This window comes from Gracilinanus agilis, chromosome 1, assembly GCF_016433145.1.
Source record: "Gracilinanus agilis isolate LMUSP501 chromosome 1, AgileGrace, whole genome shotgun sequence".
Taxonomy (NCBI): Eukaryota; Metazoa; Chordata; class Mammalia; order Didelphimorphia; family Didelphidae; genus Gracilinanus; species Gracilinanus agilis.
Window position 1 is genome coordinate 438,636,394 of NC_058130.1, and position 27,324 is coordinate 438,663,717.

General features: G+C 34.9%; 1 protein-coding gene across 1 annotated transcript in view; it reads right to left on the reverse strand.

Annotated features, from left to right (window-relative positions):
• The window catches only part of SEMA5A (semaphorin 5A), a 445,552-nt gene that overhangs the window by 136,779 nt on the left and 281,449 nt on the right, over positions 1-27,324 (reverse strand). Inside the window, exons 10-11 of the mRNA XM_044665417.1 lie at positions 26,817-27,024; positions 1,163-1,280 (exon numbers count right to left, since the gene is read on the reverse strand). Of these exons, the coding sequence (XP_044521352.1) occupies positions 1,163-1,280; positions 26,817-27,024 (326 nt within the window). The remainder of the gene's footprint in view (positions 1-1,162; positions 1,281-26,816; positions 27,025-27,324) is intronic.

A 27,324-nucleotide genomic window follows, 5' to 3' on the forward strand; every position in this document is an offset into this window, starting at 1 on the left:
ATTTTATTTTAAGCTTAAAACTAGATAGCTCCCAATGTAACTTAATAAATTCAGTTTTGTTTTGTTTTTTTATGTCTGGATTATTAGGGAATCTATAGGGGACTTTGGAGATAACCATAATTGAACCTATTTTCTTTGTCACTGCCAACCAATTGCAGAAAACTATCACCATCAATCAGGAAAGCACAAGAGAGCTGTTGGACTGGCAGCAACAATATCCCTCTCCCATTCCAGACCACTGGTTCTGAATGTAATCTTGCAAGATAAGGACTGACTAAGCTCTTGCTCCTCCCTTATCAGCAACCCTTGAGCCTAAATATTCAGATGATAATGTTCTCACTACCAAAGTCCTCCTTGCAGTTAAATAATTCAGCATTAGAAATGGATATGAGGGCAACTGAAGCTGGGAAGACCTGGGTTCAAATATGACCTCAGACACTTCCCAGCTGTGTGACCCTGGGCAAGTCACTTGACCCCCATTGCCTAGCCCTTACCACTCTTCTGCCTTGGAGCCAATATACAGTATTGGCTCCAAGGCAGAAGGTAAGGGTTTACAAAAAAAAAAAAAAAAAAAAAAAAAAAAAAAAGAATTCCCTTTACAAATGAAAGCACAGCCCTTAAAATAAAATAAAAAGAAATAAAAATAGCAAAAGAAAAAAGAAATGTCTATATTACCAATAGAAATAACATTAAAATTATGTCTTATCATTCTGTTTGCTGTTGTACCCTAAGGACCATAGAGCATTTCCTTCTGAAGAAACCTTGAGGACAGGGATTGTTTTACTTTTCTCTTTTTAACTCCAGGATGTAGTAGAGTCCTAGAAATGCTTTTTTAATTCAGTCGATACTTCTCTCTGCCTCTCTCCCACAAACCAGCAACAGGGTAATTACCAAAAAAGGGCATTTTTAAAATTTTGTATTGTTTTTGTTTTTTCAGGCACTCCTCAAAATGAAGACAAGCAAACAAACAGTATATGAGCAACACTGTTCACAGAGCTTGAAGTGGGCAGCAAGCTAAACTCTCAATAAAAACATAGAGTGGAATTCAGGAAAGGGAGTAAGACAAATATGTTTGGGTACAACTGTTTTTTGAGCTAACGAAACTGAGATCTGCATGCATTTACGGAGTTCTGAAGATGCCAGTGGCTGTTCTGGTACTTACTGGACATGTCGAGATATTCTGCTCCCACTGGCTCATGCTCAGGCTCTCTTCCAAGGTGGTACACTTCTTCATCACCACATCCCAGCCACAGTAGGGATCTTGGGCTCCAATACAAGCACTGCAAACACAAATCCCAAAAGTCCATGAAAGGGCAATTTGGCCTCTTCAATGAAATGTTAACTGCAATGGTCTAACTTGTCCCATAAGCAAGAAGAGGAACAGGGACAAGGTAATAAGGACATTTAGATGCAAATGCATCACAAATATTAAAACCTGTTGAACATTTGTTTTGCACATTAGAGACGAAAACTGGCAGGATAACTAATTTTCAGGTGAAAAAATCAAATATCCATTGCATTTACAAATGTTTGGTGTCTTCCACTGTGTGGATGAACATCTGGGAAACTTAATGAACACTAAACATTCATATTTTATATGTTTTTACATTTTATGAAACAAGTTCCTCACAATAACTGTGTGAGACAAGCAACAGAAGTACTACTCCTCCTATTTTACAGATAAGGCAATTGAGTGGCAATATGGATAGAATGCCAGGCCAAGAGACAATAAGGCATAACTTCAAATCTGGTCTCAGACAGTTACTAGCTGTGAGACCTTGGGCAAGTCATTTAACTCTCTTTGTCTCAGTTTCCTCATCTGAAAAGTGGGCTGGAGAAGGAAATGGCAAAGCACTCCAGTATTTTTGCCAGGAAAACTCCAAATGGGGTCACAAAGAATTAAACATGAATGAAATGACTGAACCAAAACAATTAAAAGCTAACAAGTCTATTCCAATGGGTACAGTTTCATTCAATTTAATTAAGCATTCATCCTACTTATTGTGAACAAGTCAGGAATATGATTAACACACTTGGCTTAGAAGCCAGCAGCACAAAATAAGTACATGGCCACATTCACACTGAAAGTGTTTTAGGGAGAACTTTTCTGGGTCTAAGTTCAAGACTACTTCAGTTACAAAGCCAAGTAATCTGCATGTTTCAGTTCATTTATGGTATTACAGCTACAGTCAATGTTTTGCAATTCATGGTATGCAAAGCCTACTTTTTTGAATTACAGGTAATTGGAGAATATTTGTGATGTACAGCATTATTATAACCTATGTATATACATCCACTTATTGTGGTGATAATTTCAACATTTAGGAGTCATTTCAACTTGCTTTGTCTTTGTTTACTCATCTATAAAATGAGCTCAAGAATAGCTGATGACTTCCAGCTCTATGATGCAATACTTCTGCATGGGAATTCTTCGATAAATTTGTAGTATAATGTCTTTCATGTATTATATGTGCTACGATATATGAATTGTTTTCCTAAGCTGTAAAATCATATTAAATTGATTATAAACTGTGAATAATTCATTCAATCTTTGTCTAAATGAATGATTTCACACATACAATATGGATATTTTGCATGAAGGTCCCTCATACTTTTTATCATAGAAAAGAAGACAACTAAGAGTTGAAAAGCAAGGCAAAGACAGACATAAAAAGCCTGTCACAAAGTCATAATTTAAGGCTCTCAGTATACCCTGCCTTCAAATTCTGCTCATTAGGAAAGAATTATTAAATTCTGGACACTTGTCCATACCTAGGCTACAGTTTTTCACAGAAGAAGAAATATAAACAACCTGCTTCACAGAGAACAAATCCAAAAACTCTCCAGTTCACCAAGGCTGTTTTATTTTACAAGTTAACTTTCTAAGCTGGATCTCTGTAGTTCTTTTACCACAATAATGTGAAATAACATCGTAGAGTTCAATATATAACCACTCCTTCTTTGTATATGGCAGATAACCCACAAAAAAAATACTTCATTGATTTGGTGAAAAAACAAAGTCTTTTACAAGAAGTGCTCTCTCTGGTCCCTGTCCATGTTACCAGTATCCCTACATTTAAATAACTGAATAATGTTAGAATTTCAGTTCAGAAGTAGAAAGGAGCAGTAATCAAGATATTCACAATTCTTATATCCTGTAATTGTACAGAAATTACAATTCAATAGTATTTAATTACTCATGTACCTGAGAATAAAACCTGCAAAGAAAAAAATCTATATTCTCAAACTACAAAAGGAAAATAAAACAATATGTTAAGAGGAAGAAAGAGTGAGGAATATATGACTGTGTAAGTATCCCCCTTCTGATCCTAAAGGTTTAAGAAAAGTATTTTCATTAACAACTTTATTACAGAGAATATTGTTATCTTCTTATTTTTAAATGTCTAAGCTCCAAATCCTTATGAATGTAAAAATAGCACCTTTTACCATATAAAAATTGGAATACATTATAACATCACTGTATTTTTAAAAAGCATCTCCAAATATGCCATAGGATAAATAGGACTAGTTGTGCTTTGAGGTTATTGGTCAAGGTGCTAGTATGTATAGATATATTGGACTCTAAATTATGATACTATTTTATGTTCGATTTCATAAACGTCATGAGAAATCAGCTCAAGAGCTAGATGGGACATCTACCTCAACCTCCTCATTTTATAATTGAGGCACAGGAAGTTTGTGATATGCCCAGTACAAAGAAAGATGTAGTTACTGAATTTGGAAATTGGAAAAAAAAAAAACAATTGGTTTTTTTTTTCAAATTTAGGGTGTAAAGGAACAAAAAAATGAAATGTTTCATTTCTCAAATATATATAAAACTGAGTCGAATCTATAAGAATACAAAGCATTTCCAAACTGACAAATGATATGAACAAGCAATTCTCAGATGAAGAAATTATAACTATCTTTCTGAAAAAAAAATGTCCCAAATCACTCCTGATTAGACAAAGAAAATAAAAACAACTCTAAGATACTATCTCACACCCATCAGACTGACTAGCATGACAAAAAAGAAAAATGAATGGATGTGGCAAAGATGTGATACTAATACAATATTGGTAGAGCTCTGAACTGACACAACCAATCTTAAGAGCAATCTGGAACCATGTCCTAAGGGTCATAAAACTATGCATACAAAACTATGCATAAAACTTTGATCTATCAATACCATTACTAGATCTGTATTCCAAAGACATTAAGGATAGGGACAAAGAACCTATCTGTACAAAATTATTCTTAGCATTTCTTTTTGTGGTGACAACAATTTGCAAACTGAAGGGAGGTCTATCTATTGGGGAATAGGTGAACAAGTTGTAATGGAATACTATTGTGTCACAAGAAATGACAAACAAGATGATCCCCCCCCCCCCCAAAACTGGAAAGACTTATATGAAGTAATGGAAAGAGAAGTAAAAAGAACCAGGAGAATGTTGTATTCAGTAACAACAATAATGTACTATGATCAATTATGAAAGTCTTAACTGTTATCAGTAAGATAAAGATCCAGTACAATTCTAAGAGACTCAGGACAAAAAAAGCCTATCCACCATCATAAAAAGAACAGATGGAGTCTGAATTCAGATCGAAACATATAAGTCTCTATTTTATTTCCTCCATGAAATTTTCTCTAGTGTAAGTGATGTATCTTCTTTCACAACATGATGAATATGGAAATATATGGTGTGATAATATGCATTTATCATAATAGCTGTCTTTTTGGGTGGGAGAGAGAGAACATAGATTTTAAAATATCAGAAAATAAATATTAAGAAATTGGTATGTAATCTGGAAACAATTTATGGAAATAAAATAATTTGAAATGTAAATGGAATAACAATATCTAAGAACATGGTTAATATATTTGCTTAATTTAAAATGAGCTTTCTTTTGATTCTGTTAGTATCTTGAAAAAATATTAATTTTAAAGATAGTGTTTTTTTTTTTAAACCCTTGTACTTCGGTGTATTGTCTCATAGGTGGAAGACTGGTAAGGGTGGGCAATGGGGGTCAAGTGACTTGCCCAGGGTCACACAGCTGGGAAGTGGCTGAGGCCGGGTTTGAACCTAGGACCTCCTGTCTCTAGGCCTGACTCTCACTCCACTGAGCTACCCAGCTGCCCCTAAAGATAGTGTTTTAAAACTTATGGTGACCTTTTCAAAAACATATTTCAAGTTCACCTGAAAACAGATGACTTTAAATAAGTGTATATGGATGCACGTCTGTTGCGTCATCCTGGCATGGAAGTATGTGCCAACAGAGCACGAGCTCTTACAGGTGGAAAGGCCTTGAAAATGTGAAAATGTGTCCAGTAATGAAGCAGTAATGTTAAAAGGCTAGCAGAGGTAATTGGATGTGACTCCTTATCAACACATTGGCTACAACATGATTCATTTTTTAATCACAGAAATTCTGCTAAATTAGACATGCTTCACAATCCCTGTTGGTAGGTGGAGTACTTGCTCCAATAAAATTACAGCGCCTTGGCATATTGAGAAATAATGGGATTATAATTTGAGGAGTTTTTACAGTCCAATTAAAGATGAAGGAGAAAAGCTCCCAATAAACTCAATGGAAAATATAATTGAGATATGTTGAATATCACAACTGTTGGCCTTTGGATACTTCCTTAGAATAATATTTTTAAATGCATCTCAGAAAATTCAAAAGGAAACCAATTACTTTTAAGTATAGTCATGAAAATAGGAAAACAAGCAAGTTCATGACCAGGTTAAGAATGCTTGGTCTAGAATTTTCCCTTTTCTATTGCCTTAAAACAAATCATTATCCTCCTTTATTCAAATACAAGAAGTTTTCCCATTTTCATGTAATGCTTCATTTGTTACTCACTGTTCTCATTTTTTTGTCTGAGATTTGTAATATTAAAAAGAATCATATGTTCACAGGGTTAAAGTAATTGCTTTATACTATATTATAATATAATTATCTAATTTTCTACTATCTAATTTTATAGAATGAACCCCATGAAGATTTTGTGGAATTCCCAGAAACACATTGCCCCTTAGAAACAGAGCCAGCATAAGAACCCAGGTGAACTACATTTTTATTCTTTCATTACTATAAAGCTAGATTGAAATATGGTTACTACAAGAATCTGTCCCTCATTATTCTGCTCATCTCAGACCTAGTTTGTAGTATAAGATTTAGTTCTGGGCACCACAGTTTAAGGATATTAGTATACTGCTGAGTGTTCATAAAAGAACAACTAGAATGGAGAAGGGTCTCGAATCCATCTTACATGAAGATTGTTTGACAGAAATTAAGATATCCTAGAGATGAGAAGACTAGGAAAAGGGTGAGATAAGTTAAAGAATTGTGTCAGAGGGAATAACTGAAATCTGCTAAGTTAAAATTAGATTTTTATTTTAGTAAAATTTTCTCTATCAATTAGAGCTGCCTAAAAGTAGAATGAATTATAATATGAGAGGTGTTATGATAGTTTACCTCTCACTGGGAGGTCTTTGAACAGACAGAGATTTACCACTTATTGGTATATAGTTATCCTAAAATCCAAGGTTTAAAATTTTTCGAGAGAAATTTCAGGAAAAGAAACTCACCAACTCCCTAAATCAAGAAAATGAACTCTTTTAAAGAATGCACCATAAAGAAGCCTGCGAAAACCATTCACTGCATCAGAAGATCCAGAATGAACTTTGGGATGTAGTGAATTGAACTGAAGGGTGTTGAACACATTTATTTTGAATGTAAACTCTTATGCCAAAGGAGATAGCCCCCTAATTGGCTTTTTGTCAGTGTACTTACCAATATTTGGTTTTGCTCTCTTCCTCTTTGATTTCCCTCTTATCTCCAACTTTGTAATTTTCTCTTTTTTTAAAATTTTTTTTTTAAATTTTTTTAAACCCTTAACTTCTGTGTATTGACTTATAGGTGGAAGGTGGTAAGGGTAGGCAATGAGGGGCAAGTGACTTGCCCAGGGTCACACAGCTGGGAAGTGTCTGAGACCGGATTTGAACCTAGGACCTCCCGTCTCTAGGCCTGGCTCTCAATCCACTGAGCTACCCAGCTGCCCCCTGTAATTTTCTCTTAAAAAGTGCAGTATTGTATGCTAGAAGTAGAAGATCTTTAGAGGTATAAGCTGGATATTTGAGATGATTCATTGGGGAGACTAGGCATGTAAATCTTCTCCATATAGAATCACAGGGGGGATTGTAAAAGGGAATTTTTATTCCCTTTGTCTATTTTAAGTTAATCAATCAAGAACTTAAAATATCCCTACTTAACACTTAGTAAGTCACTAACAAAGAGAGTTCATGCCCTAACAAGCCACAAGAACAACCTCCCCCACACTCCTACCAGAGCAGTGCTAGGCAAGTTGAAAGACTGTGATTGATTCCTGAGATGTGACGAGGAGAGCTGATGGGTGGAGAAAAGTGTATATAAGTGAGACCCTGAGAGAGATTCAGGGCCTTCATTCTTGGTGGCTCAGCCTCCAGAGTGTGAGCTCTGTTAGGATTCTTGGCAGTTTTTGCCTCATGTGTGCTGAAGGTTCTCAGTAATTTTCAGTGTCTTTTAGCTCTTTGGATTTCAGTTTCCTGATCTGGACTTAGGATTCTGATGAAGATTCAGCTTCCTGCATTGGAGACTCAGGCTGAAGAGGGACACTTACTAGGATGAGACTCTTGCCTCCTTGGTGTGAGAGACTGCCCTTTGTGGCTCAGCTTCTTCAGTTTTGGTTTTTGGTTGTTGGAATACCTGACTGGAGACACTCTCATGGACTGTTGAGATTCATATTTGGATTTGCATTCGTGGTCTAGTGGCACGAGGATTAGGACTTAGGGTGTTTTTAACTAGGCGATATTTTCTACCTCCTTCTTATATTTCCCACTTTAATATCTCTACTTTGCTGTAAATAAAGCTACTAAACAGCCCAATGATTCAGTTTAACTTTAATTTTTATAAACGGCAACTACAACCTTTTGTAAGTCATAAATTTAGTCAAACCACTTTTAACCCTTATATTGGGAATGCTGTAGTGGATAATTATCTAGGATAAGAGTAAGAATAAATTATCTCTAAGATTGCTTCTAAATTTATAATTCTGCAAAGAATAATTTGTCACAATGTATGATGTTCCTAAAACATACACAATCTAGGGTGACATGAATGAATTTATATTTTTAATGTCAAAGCCATAATTTTGAAATTCTATTTACTGAATTTAGAGGAAAATGAAACAATTAGCAGGACTTCCCTCTTGCAGCTCAATTTTTTGGACTTTTTTCACCTCTTTGCCAGCAATTTTGCTGTCCACTCTAAACTGTCACCACTCCTCTACCCCATTTCCAGTATTCTTATGTGTTCTTCCTGTCTCATTAGAAGGTAACCTCCTTAAGGATTTGGTATTTTCTTGAACGGTTGTATTTCAATCCTCAGTCTTTAGTACAGTGATTATTAGCACAATGGAAATACTTAACAGATCCTTTTTCTATCTAATAAATGCATTATCTATTTAATCATATTTGTATGTAAAGTAGAAATGCTGATGACATTGACAAACCTAGAACTGACCCTGCTTACTTCACATAGTTTGTTTTATTTCTTTGGATAGCACAAGAGATTAATCAATTCAAAGAAGTGTAAATATGAAAAACACCTGCTATTTTCCCCCTCTGCATTGGTTGGAAGCATATGTAAGAGGATAAAACTCAACTGTCAGGATAGCACTTCCCAAGGGTGAGCCAACAGAGTAAAACATGTTCTGGAGTTCAGAGTGCTCATCCACACAAGCTAAATTCACTCTTCCCAGGCAATATGTTACAGATCTGATCTTGACTTATTGGAGTGACATTGACCTCATCCTTCTTGAGCAAAGTAGTGCTTATCATGCATTGTGAGGGTGAATGCCCAGGACAGTCATTCAAGGTTGATATGTGGCTGGTCATAGTAGAGTTGTTGGGGGATTTTTTTCCCTGTCACGTATAAATACGAAAATAAATGAGAGGTACTGGGCATTTTTTAAACAAGTGTAATAACAATGCAGGAAATGCTGACTTTTCGATTTATAAAGCCACAGTCTTGTGGCAATTCTGATGCTGGTTACTACTACTAAAATTCATAAATATTCAATCCAAAAGCCATTTATTAAGCCCTCATTATAGGCAAGTCTTAACTCCTTTTGCCTCGGTTTCTTTATCTGTAAAATGAGAATAATAATTGTATTAATCTGAGAGAGCTGCTTGGCAGATTAAATGAGGCTATCTTAGAGCTAAGTGCAGTGCCTAGTACATTACAAGGTCTAACTAAAATGTAGTTAGGGCAGCTAGAAGATGCAGTGGACAGTGTCAGGCCTGGAGTTCAAATATGGCCTCAGATACTAACTGCTTGTGTGACTCCTAAAAAATTCACTTAAACTTGTTTACCTCAGGTTCCTTATCTATAAAAGGAGCTGATGAAGGAAATAGAAAACCACTTCATTATCTTTGCCAAGAAAATGCCAAAAGGGGTCAGGAAGAGTCTCAAATGACTGAACAGCAATAAAAGTTACCTATTACTAGATATTCTTACAGATATAAGCCATTATACTGAACATTAGACACATATATAGGAAAAGAATCCCTTCTTCTGTATTCTAAAAGAAAACATTCTCAAACCACATCTTTATGTTCAATTCCAGAAGCCACATTTTAGGAGGCATATGGAGGGACCAGATAAATGGAGAGAAAAAATGCAGTGCTAAAATGGGCTTAAGACCATATCAGCAGGGCAGCGAGGGTTTAGCTGAAAGTATTTGGCTTGGAGAGCAGAGGGTTGTGTGAGGAGAGTTGAGACTGTAATGGTCAAATGTTTGAAAGGATGGCATATGAAAGAGGGTTTCAATTTCTTCTGTTTGGTCCCAGAGGAGAAAAATAAGAATAATGAGTAAAAGTTGCAGAGAATCAGTTTTTAGTTACATATTAGAAAGACTTCTTAAATACTTAGAGTTGTTCAAATGAGTTATCTTAGAAGGCTGTGTCTTCAAAGGAGTCATGTATGGCCTTTTAAGACTTTTCTCAAAAGGATTCTTGTTGAATAACTATTGGAGTCAATGATCTGGGAGTCATTGATCCCTCTTTCCTCTTAGGTTCTAAGAGCTGGGCTATAATGAATAGAGGACAGAGTAATTAAAGGTAAAACATTTAGATGTTTTACAAGACTAAAACGTAGTTAGGGTTTTAAATGACCTCAGGAATTAACCTCAATTTTTATATCTGATCTTCTTCTCCATTCCAATGGACCTTTGTTTTATATGGTCTATTATTTAGGAATCATCACTACAGGGTCCTGGAATACACTCAAACATAACTTAGAAGGCTATTATTTGCATTTAATTTTCAGAAAATATCAATAATATCATGATATTGGGCCAAAACAGAAAGAACTAAGTTCCTACCTTTGAATAGTAAGTATCACAAAACTCACCCAGATAATACCTCTGATTCCAATTTACCCCATGGAAAGAAAATTAGCATTGATACCATTAACATGCTAGGCAATATTAGGGAAATTCATTTTTCTACTTCTCAATTTATCCAAGCCTAAATGAAAGGAATTTAGTACCAAGTGGACCTTCTCCCCATGTTTAGACTGACTAGACTCTTCTCTCAACCTTCCTGCCAATGTACCTCTCTTCCCTCCAGACAGTTGATTGATCCCCATCCTCTTGATCCCTACTTTTGTCAGAGGGATTCTCCAGTATGACCAATAGTTTCACTGTTATTTTTGTTCAGTCATGTCAGTTGGGTCTGACACTTCACGAATCCATTTGGTGATTTTTTGGCAAAGATACTAGAAAGGTTTGGAATTTCTTTTTACAACTCATTTTACAGAAGAGGAAACTGAGGCAAACAGAGTTAAGTAATATTTGAACTCAGGAAAAAGATTCTTCCTCACTTCAGCCCCAGCTCTCTATCTTATGAACCATCAAGCTGCTAAATAGTTCACTACTGCTGTCCTAATGATGGTGGACCAGTCTGCCACCAGTTCCCTGCACTACAAGGCAGACACTCCAATGTGCCTAAATCACTCTTATGCTTCTCCAACAACGTTGCTGAGGAACCCCTTTAAGAACTACATGCCTTTCCATTCACTATGCAACTAGATCTTTCTATTTATTTTGTCTTCCTCAATTAGAATGCAACTTCTTTGAGAGAAGAGATTCTTCCCATATCATGCTGGTATCCCCAGTGCTTAGTATAGTGCTTGGCAGATAATAACCATTAAATAAATGGTTTTTCATTCAGTTCAGGAAGCTAGTACCTAGATACTTTGGCACTCTAATATTTTTTATAATTTCTTGGAAAGAATTCTGGATATACAATCCAGCTTAGTAAATTTGTTTAAAAAAAGGGGGGGGGAAGTACCTTTTAAATTTCAGGCTTTCTCCTACCAGCCATAATTTGAGTCACTTAAATCTTTGAAAGCTCAGTTTTTCACACAGTGCTTTGCAAGTGACACCTGCTTAATTCATGCTTGTTAATTTAATACCTGAATCAACCAAGGTCCTTTACAAACTTTCTCTGAAAACAAACGATCAGACTCCTGGTAGCCCAGACATAGAGGCAGGCCAAATCAAAAAGTGGAAGAACAATTCAGCACAGCAGACCTAATAAGGCAAACTTTAGTTTTCAAAGTCTATATCAAAAGAATCCACAGCTGGAGAAAACATGGGTGAGAGTACAATGAAACCAAACACCACAGTAGGTCAAGGTAGAACTACTGCCTTGCTTAGAGTCAGAGCAATCTGTGGTGTAGTCATATTCTGTGACATGAACACATTCTACCAGATAGTAGGCACTTCCAGCTGACTATAATTCAAAACATCTCCAAAGGAAATCAAACATTGTTAGGTTACGACACCTCCTGGGAAAGGAAATAGCTTTACAGTGACATTAAGGGATTGAGTGCTACCAATAAGTTCCCTCCCAAAAGAATACGTCTGAGATAGCAGTTGGCATTATATTGCCATTAGACAAATCAACAAGAAAAATAAAAGCATTTCTTCTGGGCTACTGCCTGAGAACGTTTTTGGCAAATGCACTTAAGCATTAAGATGACTAATGAAGGCAGATCTCTTCTGCAATGAGAAGACCAAATGAGACAATCATAAGCATATGTGTTTTCTGTCTATTCTGCAAATGTACTTTCCACCATTTATGAAGATGATGGACCTGTACAGATCCACCTGCATTCTGACATCGCCTCCCTGGTGACCAAAGTAAAATGGCTAGCGTGGTATTTAAGGTTTGCAAAGTACTTTACAAATACCATCTCATTTTATCTTCACAACAAAAGCTATTATTGTCATTATTTTCCAGATGAAGAAAGTTGAGGCAGAAAGAGGTTAAATGACTAGTAAATGTCAGAAATGAAATTAATTTGAACGTGGAGATCTGAACTTATGACTTTGGTCTCCTTAGCAACTTTCTCTAATTAACTAGCCCAATAAACCAGCCAAATTCTCGGTAGTACTACAGATTTGGCATCTGAAAACTTGAATTTTATTCCTGATTTCACACTTATTATATGGGTGACCTTTAGCAAGTCACCCAACATGTCCAGATTTTTATTAATGAGAAAAATGATGGGTCAAATTAGATTATTTCTAACATCTCTTCTAGTTCTAAGATCCAATGTCTAAAGAAAAAAAAAACAGTCACTATTAAGAACCATCTTTCTCCAATATTTTTTCACCCCCCAAATCCAAACTCTTTGAAGGAAGAGATTGTTTTAGTTTTGTCTTCTCATCTGCAACCCCTAAAAGAGTTTGTGTTATGTAGTAGACTTTTAATAAATGTACAAGATTAGACATAGATAGAATGACTTAGTGGACAGAGCATAGGGCTTGGAGTCAGGAAGTCCTGGGTTCAAATTATATATCTGGAACTTATTAGCTGTTTGATCCTGAATATGCTGATTAATTTCTACATGCCTGTAATACCCCCCCCCCCCCCCCAAGACTCACTTATTAAGTTCTAGACAGGTCTTTGTTGGTATGGGGAATTCACGAAGAGAGAGTTTCCCAAGGTAAAAAAAATGACAGCTTCTTAATAAGCAAGAAAAACAGAACAGGACAAGCAATGATAGACAGACAGAAATACAGAATTGGAGAAAGATTCCTGGTGATGAGACTTGAAATGGAATTTAAATACAATGTAGAATTTAGACAAACATTTACCTGAAATAAGATAAGGAGAAAATCTTTTAAGTAAAGGGAATAGTCACAAAGGAGGAAATACATTCAAATTCTGGGAAAAAGAAATATCATTTGAGCCCAGACTGTTACAGTTAGTCACTGTGCGCAAGGCAGTTCACATACCTGGACCTCTGTGTTCTCATTTGGAAAACAAGAGGATTGGTTAAATAACCCCAGGGGGTCTTATGTGACACTGAAGAGGCCAGTCTAGCACACAGGACTTTAGACTTGGAGCAGGAAAGAAGCATGGAGGGGGTCAGGTAAAAAATATCTCATTTTACAAATTAGATATCTGAGGCTAAGGGAGGAGATGTAACTTTCCACAAGTCAGTCAGTCAATAAGCTTTTATTAAGCATCTACTTTGTGTCAGGCACTGAGCTAATGAGCAGTAAATTGGGATAGCTCTTACAGGGAAGAGTAAGAAAAAAATAATTGAAATAATGGTTTAAAACAAGATTATGAAGGTTTTGTAGGGTGGGAGGGTGAAAGCCTAGACAATTATATAGGTGAAAAAGATTTTGGAGAAGAGAAGTGACATAGGATAAATGAATGTTAAGGAAAATTACATTTTCTAGGGTATATAAAATGGATTCAAATGATAAAAGATTAAAAGAAAAGTTAGATTAATTTTAGAACCTAAAAGGAAGAACATTTATTTCACAAGTGGTATTCACAATAATGCTGAGAGGGTAAATAATTTAGATGAGGTCATAAGGCACATAAACAAATATGACAAATTATTAAATAAAAATCACCTGCTTAAAATCATAGCACATATATAACTAAAGGTATTAAATAATTCATACTGTAGTTCACGCTTTGTCTAATGAAGCAATGAAATAACAGTTTAATTAGTGTCTATCTTTTAAATGTGTTCTTATTGGAAAACTACCCATATTCAATTAGCATTTTAATATGACTTTGATTTTTAAAGGCTATGATCATTTTATAATTTTAAATAATTGCTTTTGAATTTGAATAGTAAATGTTTGATAATACTGTCATAACCAACAAAAATAATTTTTAGTTATAACCTTAAATTTTATTATACTGTTTATAACTTGTATTGCTATTTCAGACCTGAATAAGTTGGACATAAATTTCAATTTATTTCTTATTCAAAACTAGAATCAAAGCTAAAAGAAAGAGAACAGAGAGGAAAAGATAGAGAAAGAGAAAAAGGAAGAGGAGAGAAGTACAAGAAAGAAGAAGAAAATCAAGGCGAGGAACCTCTAAATAACAAAATGAGATGCTCTTCTGGAATCCAATAATTACAATCAGACTTAGCATATCTGCCTTTGTCTGTGACTTAATGCAAACAGCAATGCAAGTCTCCACTCTGAATAAACACAAGGCTGAGCTGTTTATATTGGCATTCCCTATGGGTTTCAATCATCTAAATCATAGTCATGGTCATCTTGTGGTAAAATTATCTCCAGAATAAACATGTAGACTTTAAAAAAAAAGGTTATAACTTCCCCTAAGTATAAGTCTTCCTGAGGACATTGGTTCTCCAGGATAGAAAAATCTATAAGTGCTGATCATAAAGAAGTCATCTGTCCCAGAAGCTCTTATTCCACATATAGTCAGGAGCCACATGAAGTTTCCATTTTCATGTTGTGACATCTCTGGTCCTGTTTAGGGGTCACATAGGTGGAAAAATATTCTAGTAATGACAGATGGCTAAGCCACAGGATGTGCTTAATAACATTGTAATCTAAAAAAATATATGTTTGTGCATGTGAAAATGAAGTAAAATATTCACTGGTCGAATTCATCAAATAAAAAGTTATTATTCGGTGAAATTTTTTTCAGCCCTAGTTATCCTCTCAAGATAAAACAAAGGAAGGAAGAACCAAGTATTTATATATTCTATTTCTTTTTCCCCCAAAAGAAATGTTCAGTTGGAGGATTAGGGGATAGGAAGCACTTTGTCAGAAAGAAAATCAGTTCAAGGAGGATTTGAGTAACAGCAATCATATCTGGAGAGATGCTCTACAGAGCCAAAAGAAGATAAAGAATATATTTCATGATATCAAATGTTCCTTTTTTTTTCTTGGACCACACATAATTTCACTGGTATAGGAAATGCAATAAGGAAAGTCCTTCTACCTACACAGATCAGATTATCAACTCCATCTACCAACATGAACAACAGCAATGATCCTGCAGTTTCTCATCTTAGAGAATTACCTTGTAGGTTAATTAGAGACATTAAGTGGCTTGCCCCAGATCAACCAAGCTAACATATCTCAAAGATTGTACTTACATGAGGCCAGGTCTGAATTCATTACATTATACCATGATGCCACTCAAACATAACTCTATAAAATTAACTTATCACCTAAAATAATAAAAATAAATAAATAATAATAATAATAGAGCAAATGGAAATAAAGGTATTAAGTACTAGACAGCCTCTGATACTGCATCACCTGGAAAAATCATTTTCTCTGGAAGACTCAAGGGACTCACGAAGACATCTATTAAGTCACAGAATGTGACAAGGATATAATTTGCCTTGAAAGAAAATTTCCTGATACACTGATAAAATGAACAAATCTTTCTCAGACTAAATAATAATGATTATTGTTGTTTTAAATATATATTGAACAATTGAATAGTACTTGACAAAGGATGTATAAGTATGCAAGAAATCTGGGGGGAAATAATTGATATTTCATTGCCTTCTAAGTTTTAGCTTTATACCATTGTAAAACACCATAAGGAAGCCTTTAAATGGTGACAATACAATAAAATTTTTGAGGAAGTATCTCTGTTGGGGGAACAGAGAAGAGTACCTTTACCTAGATCTCCTCCATCTCTAGCTATGGCTAGTCCTTGAGAACTTCAAAGGATCTGCAGGATTTGGAACTTCCCATTGGCATCCTAGTATAATCTTCAGCAACAGAAGCAATCAGATACAATTCAAGCAGAAATATTTCTCATGCAGCCTGGTAAAAAGGCTACACTATTTATAAAGGGAAGTTCTTGAATACCTCACAATAGGGACAAATGAATTTTTAACAAAAGATAGCTGTGATGGACAAGTCTACCACTGTGTTCCCTGTTCTTCAGTTTATTTTCCCCTCAACTCTATGATGTAGAGAAAATACATAACAGACTTTTGGGGGATGTTTTATTCTAAATGTTCATACTTTACAATCTTAGTAAATTTTTGTGGTTATTATTCAGTTGTTTCAGTTGTGCTTGACTCTTTGTGACTCTATTTAGGGTTTTCTTGGCAAAGATACTGGAACCACTTGCCATTTCTGTCTCTAGTAGTACATTTTAAAGATGAGGAAACTGAGGCAAATAAAATTAAATGATTTGCCCAGAGTCACAAAGCTCATAAGTAAGTGAAGTTAGATTCAAACTCAAGAAGATGTCAGGCTTGGCACTCTACCCACTGTGCCACCTAACTGCCTCATTTTAGTAAATGTCCCTTTCTTATTTGGTAAAATAGGGAGAAAGGAGAGTGAGAAAGAGGAAGGACAGGGTGAGAAAGGAGAGAGAAAGAGAAATACATACATACATACATAAATACACACACACACACGAATAGATACATAGAGAAATAGAGGAATAAAAATGAAAGATTAAACAAAATAAATAGCAAAGTAAATAAATAAGTACATACATTTAAAAGAAATAAGTAAATTAATGAAAAGATGGATGAATAAACAAGCATGTAAAAATTTGGCAAAAATGATGTAAAAGTATTTATACATTCTGCCTTCTTTTACATATGTAGAGAAGTTATGGGAGGAGAGTGGACAGATCACAGGACCCCTACCCATATTTTAGCCCTGGATGAACTATTTTCAAGTGTAACCTTGGACTTGATAACTGACTTCTTAAAGCCTTAAATGTCCTCAGGAATGAGAGGGTGAATCAGATGATCCTGAAGGTCTCTTCTAATTACTCGAACTATCAAACCTGTCATTTTATCATAAACAATAGAGATGGTAGTTCTACATGATGTGAACAGACACCATTTATTTTCAGTATTTTTTCTGAATGAAAATTTTAAGCAGAAAGCAGAATTTGTTGAAAGATGACCCAGTTAGAATTAGTTATTTCTTTATAGGGGATTTTTTGTATGTAATGTACAAAGGAGCCACAGGTATGACTCTGGCCATTTAACCTCATCTACTTCAACTTTCTCATCTGTAAAATAGGGCTAATGATAGTAACAGTCTCCCAGGATTTTTATGAGAATAAAAAAATATTTGCAAGAGACTTTGAAAACCTTAAAGCATTATATAAATACTAGTTATTGTTATTACTAATATTACTAATATTTATAGTTATACTTTGTGTAACAATATTTGTAATCTGCCAAAGATAAGGTTATCTCTTCAATGATTCAGGGGGCCCATGTGGTACATGGGAAATAACAATGCCCCAGAGGGTCTAGCTTAGAATTCCAGCCCCAAAACTTGGAACCTAGGTAAAAGTAGGCTGTGTTATCTGAGGAAGAAATGCCAGTAAAAATCGTGTTTAATGGAATGAACATCAACTACTCTGGAAGACTAAAATTGAAAAAAGGTTTCCCTATTCTGGTCTGAGAGGTAATGGAGTGGAAGTGAAGAAAGAGCCCTACATTTTCAGAAACAACCAATATGGAGATTTGTTTTCTAAATTATGTTTACTGTTTACAAGAGAAGGTTTTCTTTTTTCTTTTTTTTTTTTGTGGGAGGAGGAATTAAAATAATAGAAATGCAAAAAAAAATAAGAGCATCAAAGAAGAAAGCAATTCAGAAGAAAACACTCACCAGCAGTATATGTATGGAACTAATATGTTAAAAGGATATTTTTTAAAACCACAAGCTTTATTTAATGAAACTGTCATGGTTTCATGCACAATCTTTCCTCCCCTTTTTCTTCTTTGTATATGGAGAGGTCCATATTTGATGTTGTTTATCAAATTGATCATTTTTAATTAAAATCATAAAAAATACAATCTGTTTTAGAGGGAATTATTACTCATATTCTTACTGAAATAGAGAGCCATTGATGACCCTTTCAGTCTTTAAATTCTTGGAAACGTGCATGTCCCTGGGCAAGTCACTTAAATTTCTCGGGCATTCAGTTTCTTCAACTATTAAATAAGATGGATAGATTACATTATTTCTATGAGTTCTTTCACTTTTATTATTTTATGAACTTTAATAGAATTATGACACTGTGGAGCTATATATATATTGTTTTCCTTGCCCTAGAAAAGGAGAAGCACAGCAGAGTGGGTAGACATCAGGCTTTGGAGCCAGGAAGACCTGAGTCCAGATCCTGTGCAAATATTTTAACCTGTCATTGCTCTAAGCAACTAAGATTATAAATTACAGAGAGGGTGCCAATTTTCATTGGTAGAGGGCATGTCTCTACATTGGTGTTCAACCCACTCTCTATTCTTTACCTAAATTAAGTTGAGCAAAGCCACATAAACTTGTGTTTTAATTTACTTAAGAAGATAACCATGAAAGAAGAAAGTGTGCCATTTTGAATAAAAAGAGTACTAGAACATTCTACATATTAAACTAGACTGTATTTAATATTACTTTCAGGACATTCAAGAAATATTCTTAATTTCCTGAGAAAATTTATTAGCCAGCAATTAGGCTAGAGAATAAATACATGCCAGATAATGTATAGGAAAGTGAGGCTTCCACATTATTTTCTTAATTTGTTAGAGAATAAGAAAAAAAATCTACTTTACTATGTAGTTAATGGCATAGGACTAAAGTGGGAAAAGCACTGAATTTAGATTTGAAGGACTGGAGTGTGAATCCTGACTTTCCCACTGATGCTTATGTGAATGTAGGCATATCACTTAATCACTCTGGGTGTTAGTTTCCTTCTCTGGAAATTAAGGGATTGGACTAGATGATCTCCAAGGTCCCTTCTGGCTCTAAAATTCTTCAGGAAGGTATATGTGTTGAATATAATGTAAATCTAAAAATGATAATAGAAATAATTGATAAAGTATTTGATAAGGAATATAGCATACAGATTGGGGAAAGGAGCCAACAGATTAATCTTCCTGATTGTTGTGTCCTTAGCTTAGAGGTCACAATTGTCCCTTTGGATTTCTGCCCATACTGGATTTCTAGGGATGTCATGCAAGATAGTGAAAGAGTTTACTATAAGTGGGAAAAAAGTACAACTTTCAACTTTCAAATTTTTACTCCATGCATTCATTTTTCCCCAAGAAGCTGAAACTAGCTTTTGTGAATATATAATCAGTGAGGTGCTGACCTGTTAACTCTGTCTTTTAGAAAACTGTGCCCTCTCAAGCAGGAAATGCTGTGAGCTAACCTAATCTCCATACTAATTACCTTAACGAGGTACTAATTCCACTGACTAAATGAAATCATTAGAGGCTAACAGTGTTAAGGATGACCAGCTAAAAAATGCTCCTGTAGATGGAGATATATCATTTTTGTAGGAGGGTTCTACTGTCTTTTAAACTCTCTAAATCAAATTACATTGATTGGCATGCTTAGAGGGATATTCTTACTCATCATTCTGATCCATAAAAAATAAGTCCCCGTGTTTTTTTTTTTGGGGGGGGTAATGGTGGGGAGGACATAGGTAGTCATCATCAGAATTAGGATTTGAATTCAGATCTTCTGACTTGTGAGCCTGAGACCTTACTCATTTCCAGCATATGCAACTCATGAAATATTTGTAGCAGAAGAGCATGGGACTTCTATTAAAGGAGGCTAGCATCTTAAACTTGGGTCCATCATTAACTCCATTGCACCAGTCACTTAACTTATATGAATTTTGATGTACTTATCTATAAAATGGAACTAATAATATCTGTCCTACTTAATTCAAAAGGCCAAAGTGGAAAAATACATGAAATAATCAGCTTGTGTGAGAAAGTATAAAATATTATACAAAGAATTATAATATTTACCTTTTAGGTAAACAAGATTAACTATAAGTTATTAATTAATTCATTCAACAGATATTCTTTCAGTAACTATTCATGGATAGCCTCAATCCACAAAACCACTTTAAAACTACATAACTGAAATCCCTCCCAATACCACACCCTCAAAATTCCTAGACAGGACTCTACAAGTTTTTAACTGAGGATTCAAACAAAGAAAAAATTTGAGACTCTCATTATTTTCCTTAAAAGGGTTGGGGGGGGGTGAGTAGGAAGAAAGACAGGATTTTTACAGACATAGGAAAATGAACAAGACATTAATTTACTCCTTAATGGGATATAAATAGCTATATTTCTCAGTTTTAATTTTTCTTTAGTAGTTTGCTATGCCATTTCACAAATATAATGAGGCTGAGCAATTATATCTTTGGTTATATAACTGAAATGATTGTAGGGTGATGCTATAAAGGTTTCAGTTAGGAACCATCCTCCATAGGGACAAGATAGCTTTCTTATGCCTCAAAACCATAAACTGTATCCAAAGCAGACCATCTCTCCATCATACTCAATTAAGGGAAGGAAAAAGGAAGTGTGAAGTCATCACAATTTCTAAAATCAATGGTCAAGTCCAAGTCAGATCAAGAGGGATAGACACTAAATAGATGCTTGTGTTTGTGTGCATAATACTTTATAAATTCTGAAGTGCTATATATATATGTTTATATATATGCTAGCTATTATTATTACATATATATCATTACATTACTATTATTATTTTATCATTATACTTATTCTTAATATTTTGTCTTAGTCAAAGAATATTTGGAATACAGGCATTCAATTCATGTTGCCACATGTTAATAAAAACTACCTTGAGTGAATGTCAAGAAATCAACAATGAGAATGGTCAAACAGAGTCTAATTATAATGTCACAACAGGAGAGGATGAAAGAAGTAGGAATGATTATCTGGAGAATTTGAGACTTAAGGAAGAGATGAGAGCTATTACGGAGAAGAGGCATTAGACTAATTTTTCTTATTCCCAAAGAAAATAACAAAGGCTAACATTGAAATTTAAGAGAAGCAAATTTAGCTTTGTGTATGGAAAATAATTTCCAAGTCATTTTAAGAAATGAATGTGCTGTCTCCAAGGTAGTCCTTTCTTTTCTCTGGAAATCTTCAAGCAAAAGCTGGTTGACAACTTGTTGCAAGTACTAAAGAAGCCATTATTGTTTAGTGACAGATTGGACTAGATGACCTCTGAAAACCTTTCTAGCTCCAAGATTCTGTGATTGCCTCTCCAGTATTGAAATTCTTTGATTCCCTAATCTGCAACGCCAAATAGCTATATATCAAGGGCAGTTATGATGGCTGTCACCTTCTTCAAGATGCAATATATATTGCATCTATATATATACACATACACACATACATATATATATATATTTAACCTCCCTCCTATCATCTTTTAAGTATGAATGTAGTTATCAATATTATCATAGGGAAAGGGACTAATGCTGGATGCTCATCAAGTATGTGATAACTGTAATATACTATAAAATATTAGTTAAGGATCAAAAAAATTCCAGAATACTTATTCTTTATTGCTTGTATATTGGGCCAAGAGGTTCTATGGAAAAAAATTAAAATAAAATGAAAAACTTTTTCCCCATTCTGAAATGAAATTATATATATATGTACATATGTATATATACATATGTACATATATATATATGATGGCAAGCATTAAAGTGTTATATAAATGTTAGACATTATTATATATTATTATTATTATTAAGAGCCAATATTATCAAGATATTTAGATTAATACATTTATATTTTAATCTTATTCTTTGTTAAATGAAATTGTAAACAAAATACCTATTTTTAATTTAAAGTTAATAATTAGTTGAAATAGATAAGGTATATCTGTTACTACTACTTACAATAAAAATTTAGAATGATGGGCTAGAGAAGTTTGAACTTTTAGTTAAACAAGGAGAACTGGTCAAGTATGCTCTTAAAATATTTGAGACCATAAAATTGTCTCATAATAAGCACTGAGGAAAATTAATATTCTAGTTTGCCAGACTCATAAAGAAACATTAAAACCAAGTATTCCAATATAGGTTGGGATCTTTTCCACAATTTACCATCTTAGAGAGGTGCCTACATGTAAAATGACTTGCCTAAATTCAAATAAGCAGTACATGTAAGAGATAGGACATAAACAATTATCTTCATGATCTGATTCGAACTCTCCATCTTCTATATAAGGCTATCTTGCCATATAAGAGAAAAACACATGGAATAAAATAAAGACAGAATATCCAAGTGGGAAGGGCACCATATGAGAATTCAGCAGGAAAAAGTTGGGCTTCCAGATGTCATGATTAGTTGTGACCTGTTCAAATAATTTAACTGTTCTTCAACTCATCTGTTTCATCTTTAAAATGAGAATAATAGCCCCAGCTTTGACTACTTCACAGGGTTATTTGGAAACTAGATAAACAGTTACAAAGCTTCTATATCTATGATAAAATTACATAATCCATGTTTGAAAAGTATATACATAAGTAAGCCATCAAGGTGCACCAGGCTTTCAGAACATGGCTTTGATGATTTTGAAACAGAAAATGAAAACAGAACTAGTTTCCACTTGGGCAAGGGGAATGCAGGGTTATTCTGAATATTTGAAGTCAGAGCCAAAAGTCCCAAGTTTCTATAATTTTGAACAGTCTTCATTGCTGGTTAACTAATAATTATATAGTAGAATCTAATTTATTGAAGTTTAATTTAATTGTTTCTTAAGTAACATCCTACAAATAAAACCTCTTAATTCTGGGGGGGAAAATGTAAGAATGAACATTTGTAATATCTTGTTTTAAAAAATCAAAATAAGGCATAATTAAGTTAGATTCTACTAATTTTTGAATTATCAGTGGCTGAGCACAATTTTCTCTGTATGTTATCAAAAAAGTTTTCTAAACAAATAAAAAAGTATCATTTGAAAAGGATTATCCTTTCTACTTCTGGAAATAATCTTTTAAAATACATGGTATAAAATTTTACCTAGATAATTGATGTACCAATTATCTATCAATCTTCTCAAGGTCTTTATCTACTAGGCCAAATATGTTGGTAAAACTAATTCCAGGTGCTGTACTTGAAAGTACTAAAATGGTGTATTTCTTTGAAATTAAAACTGTATTTCAAAAAAATTATTCCATCATCCAAGCATTTTATTATTCAGAAAAAGTAGCCTGTTCCCCAGACTGCCTAAATTACAGTTCGAAAACATTTCAGAGCACGAAAGGACCTGAGAGAGTATTTATTCTAACTCCCTCCTTTTATAGACAAAGTAACTGAGGCCTCATGAGGTTAAGTGCCAGAACCAGAACCAGAATTCCAATGCTCTATTTTCCAGACCTGTGTTCTCTCTGCTATATCTCAAGACATCTCTTGTGGTTTTATAGTAAGGCAATGGATTTAAGGTGAGGGGTGGGAAATCGAGACAAAGCCCTGGACTAATTTTCTTTTCGTCTTTCTTTGCCCAAATGCAGAATTTAAAAACCAAACGTAAATGACCATATTTTAACAGGAGAGAATTGGAGGGGGCAGGGCCTCTTCCATTTGAGGGGAGGGAAGGAGAATGTAAGAGATTGTGGCTCAACTACCTATCAGCTGCTATTTGCATCTTTCTACTTTCCTTTTGCTGTAGACAGGAAAGTAGAACTAAAATATGTTTTTAATGACATGGCAAAATTATTCTTCTCCTAGATAGCCAGATCATAATAGCCCTAAAAGAGGGAGGAAAGAAGGAGTTCTGTGAGATATTTACCTGTGCCTCTGACCTCAATGGCAATGGGTCACACTGCATTTTGTAGCTAGAGTCAAAATACAGCTGCCATAAATAGAGAATTCTGGCAAGGTTTCTCCTTTAGCTGATCTTATACAAGATTTTACATCCTAGTTTAAAAGTCCAGTAGAGGTAGGCTATTGTAAGCTCTGCTTCCATGAAACCAATGGAAAATGAAAGGGCTGGATTGTCTCAGAGCATCACAATCTGCAAACTCCAAGTCTGGCCCACAGAAAACATCCTGTTTGTGAAGCAGAACGGCACTTTGGCTAGAAGAGGCTGATGCTCCAGACAAAGGGCCCGTTTTTCATTCTGTCCTGTGCTATGCCCCAAGGAGCCTAAGAGAACATGGAATTCACCTCTGATTCCAAAGGTAGCTCCAGGCTCTGATCAGTTCTGCAGAATTTGGCAGAGTCTAGGGAGAGGAAAACCTACCCATGGGGGCTTGTAAAGGACACAAAGGAGAGGCCCAGCAGCACTAGGCTTAGAGTCAAAAGCCTAGGAACTGTTTTTTAAGAGGCATCACTGACTTGTCATGCATCATGAAGTCTTGAGTTTTCAATTAATCATCAATAGAGCAGTGGAAAATTTTGCCTTTAATGAACTCCTTTACAGAAGGTAAATTAGATAATGCTTTCAAGCAATTAACCATTAAATTCTATGGATGGCTTAGAAATAAGCACCATATAAATATAATTTTATTTTATTATCAATATTATTAATGCTATTATTAACATTATGCTGAATCAAAGCCTGAGAGTGAATAAACTGGGAGACATGTTTAGTATTACTCTCTAGCTTCTTTCAGCATTGAGAATAGATCAACTCTTCAGAAATTCTTTGGATGTTTTGTGATGGCAAAATGTAGTAATCCTTTATCTCTGTGGAAAGTACTTACCAAAGTCATCAGAGAAATAGAGCTATAGTAGAAAGAGTACTGGACTGACAGTCAGGAAACACACGTTTGGATCTCTATTCTATGGAAATTCATTATGTGACCACAAATGGGTTATTTAATTTTTCTAAGCTACTCTTTCCCCAACTGTAAAATGAGGCTGGTGATATACCACCCACTTTATCAGGTTTTAAGAAAAGTGGTTTGTAATTCTCAAAAAACTATATAATATCCTATATCTGGAGCTGAAAACCTTCTCATTTTACAGATGAAAAAAGGATTAAATGATTTGCTCAAGGTCACACAAATTATAGCAAAGAAAAGATTTAAACCTGGATCTTTTGACTCCAGAAATATTGATCCCAGGGCACTGAAGTCTCATTATTCTTTTACAGATCACTGAAATTTTTGGCTGTCACAAGAAATTTTAAATAATTCATAAACTCAAGTAATAGCAATTTTGTTGTCGCTATGGTTAGCTACCAAATGCAATAATCTTTTCTTAGTCTTTACCTTTTTAGAACTCTGAATAGCACTTGGCATATTTGATCCCTTTTTTCCTCCTGGGTACCCTCTTTCTGTTTTGTTTGTTTTGTGATGGTGTTCTTTCTTGGTCCTTTTCCTATCTTTCTACTCCTTTGATGAATCATAGGTCATGTCATACCTCCTTGATGTGGCTATAAACCAACTCTCCTCCTTGGTCTCTCTTCTTTCTCTGTACTCACTCTTGGTGATCTCACCAACTTTGAGGAGTTTGATTATCATCTCTGTGAAAATGACCCCCATCTATATGTCCAGAATTGTTGTCTCTCTTAAGTCTCAAAACCCTATCACTTATTTTGGGCAAGTATATAGAATAAGAGCCTTAGAGCCCTCTCAGATTTTGAGTCATTTTTTTAGAGGAATAGAGATTTAGAGCAGGAAGGAAGCATGTAAGGCAACAACTAAACTAAATTTTTCTTTTCTTGCTACTCCTCCCCTTTTTATTTTATTTTTTTTTATTCCTGAATAACTCAAATGCTTTTGTGGGAAGGGAAGGATGTGCCACAAGTGGTGAAAATCCAGTAAAAAGCACACTGGATTTGGAGTCAGAGGTCCTAGGTTCAAACTTGGGTTCTGCTTACTGATTCCTTAGTCTATATTTTTCCAACTATATTGTCTAAATAAATAATTTTGTAGATGTGGTCAATTACTTCACTTGATAAGGAGACTCCATCCTAAATAAACCAGAGATGGACAAATAGTTTGTCATATGCTCATAGATTCAGAGCTCAAAGAGGCCTTCAAGCTCATCTGTCCCAACACCTTTACTGTACCGAAGAAGAAACTGAGGCAAAGAAGGTAAAATGAGTGGTCTAAGGTCACAGAGAAGTCAGTAGCAAAGACAGACTAGGAAACCCCAGTCTTTTAACTTTAAAGCCTATATTTTTCCCACACTGCTATCCATACACTTTGTAGAAAAAAAGATGCAGAAAAGTTATTCTTCCTTTAATTGATCATCTGCAAAGAAGTTGATTTTCTTAAGCAAGTACCCACACTTCCCATTCTAAGACTTTCCAAAACAATCTAGCATCACCAATCTGAATGCCTATAGCACCAACTATTAATATTGGTGATATATAAATGCCTGACCTTTTTTGTTTATAATGCTGATAATTACCTACGGATTCATTAATTTGACTATCTCAACATTAATATATCATCCTAAGTGCTTTGTGGATTCTTCTAATTACAGTAAATTGGTTTAGTGTTTAAAAAATCTCAAGAGATTAATCTGGGATGCAGGGCTCACACAGCTTTTGAGGTCCTTAAGTTATTAAGGAGCAGTTAATTTGAAATCCTACAAAGATTATTGTATCTCCCTCAGGGTAGGTTCTTCTTTTATTGGGAACAGCAGCTCCAGAAAGAATATCCATGTGATTTCCCTACCTGCGTGAGCTATAAAAGAGGCATCTCTTCAGCGGGATCTTGGCCACATGCTCCTGAAGACCCACGAACAAAACACTTTGGCTGTGCAAAATCTGCAGGCTCCTTATGGGCTCTCTCTGCCTTTCGGGGAACAGCTCAATCTCCTCAAGCAAACAGCTGCTGGCAGTCAGGTTCATCGGGGCCAGGACTTTCTTAATTGTGCCATAATCTGCAGAGGGAATGGGGTGGGGAAAAGAAACACCCTGGGTGAGTCACATTAACAGTGGTTTGCCTCCTCACATCTGCCTTCCTCCTTCAGATCTCAATTCAAATGACATCTTCTTTAGGCGGTCTGTCTCAGTCTCCCCAGCTTCTGATGCCTTTCCTGCTATGTTTTTAACATTTTTTTGTGCATCTCGTGGACCCATTTGGCAGTCTGATAAAACATCTGGACTGCTTCTCAGAATAATATTTTTTAAATGCACAAAATAAAATACCGGGTTACAGAAGAAACCAATTATATTAACAT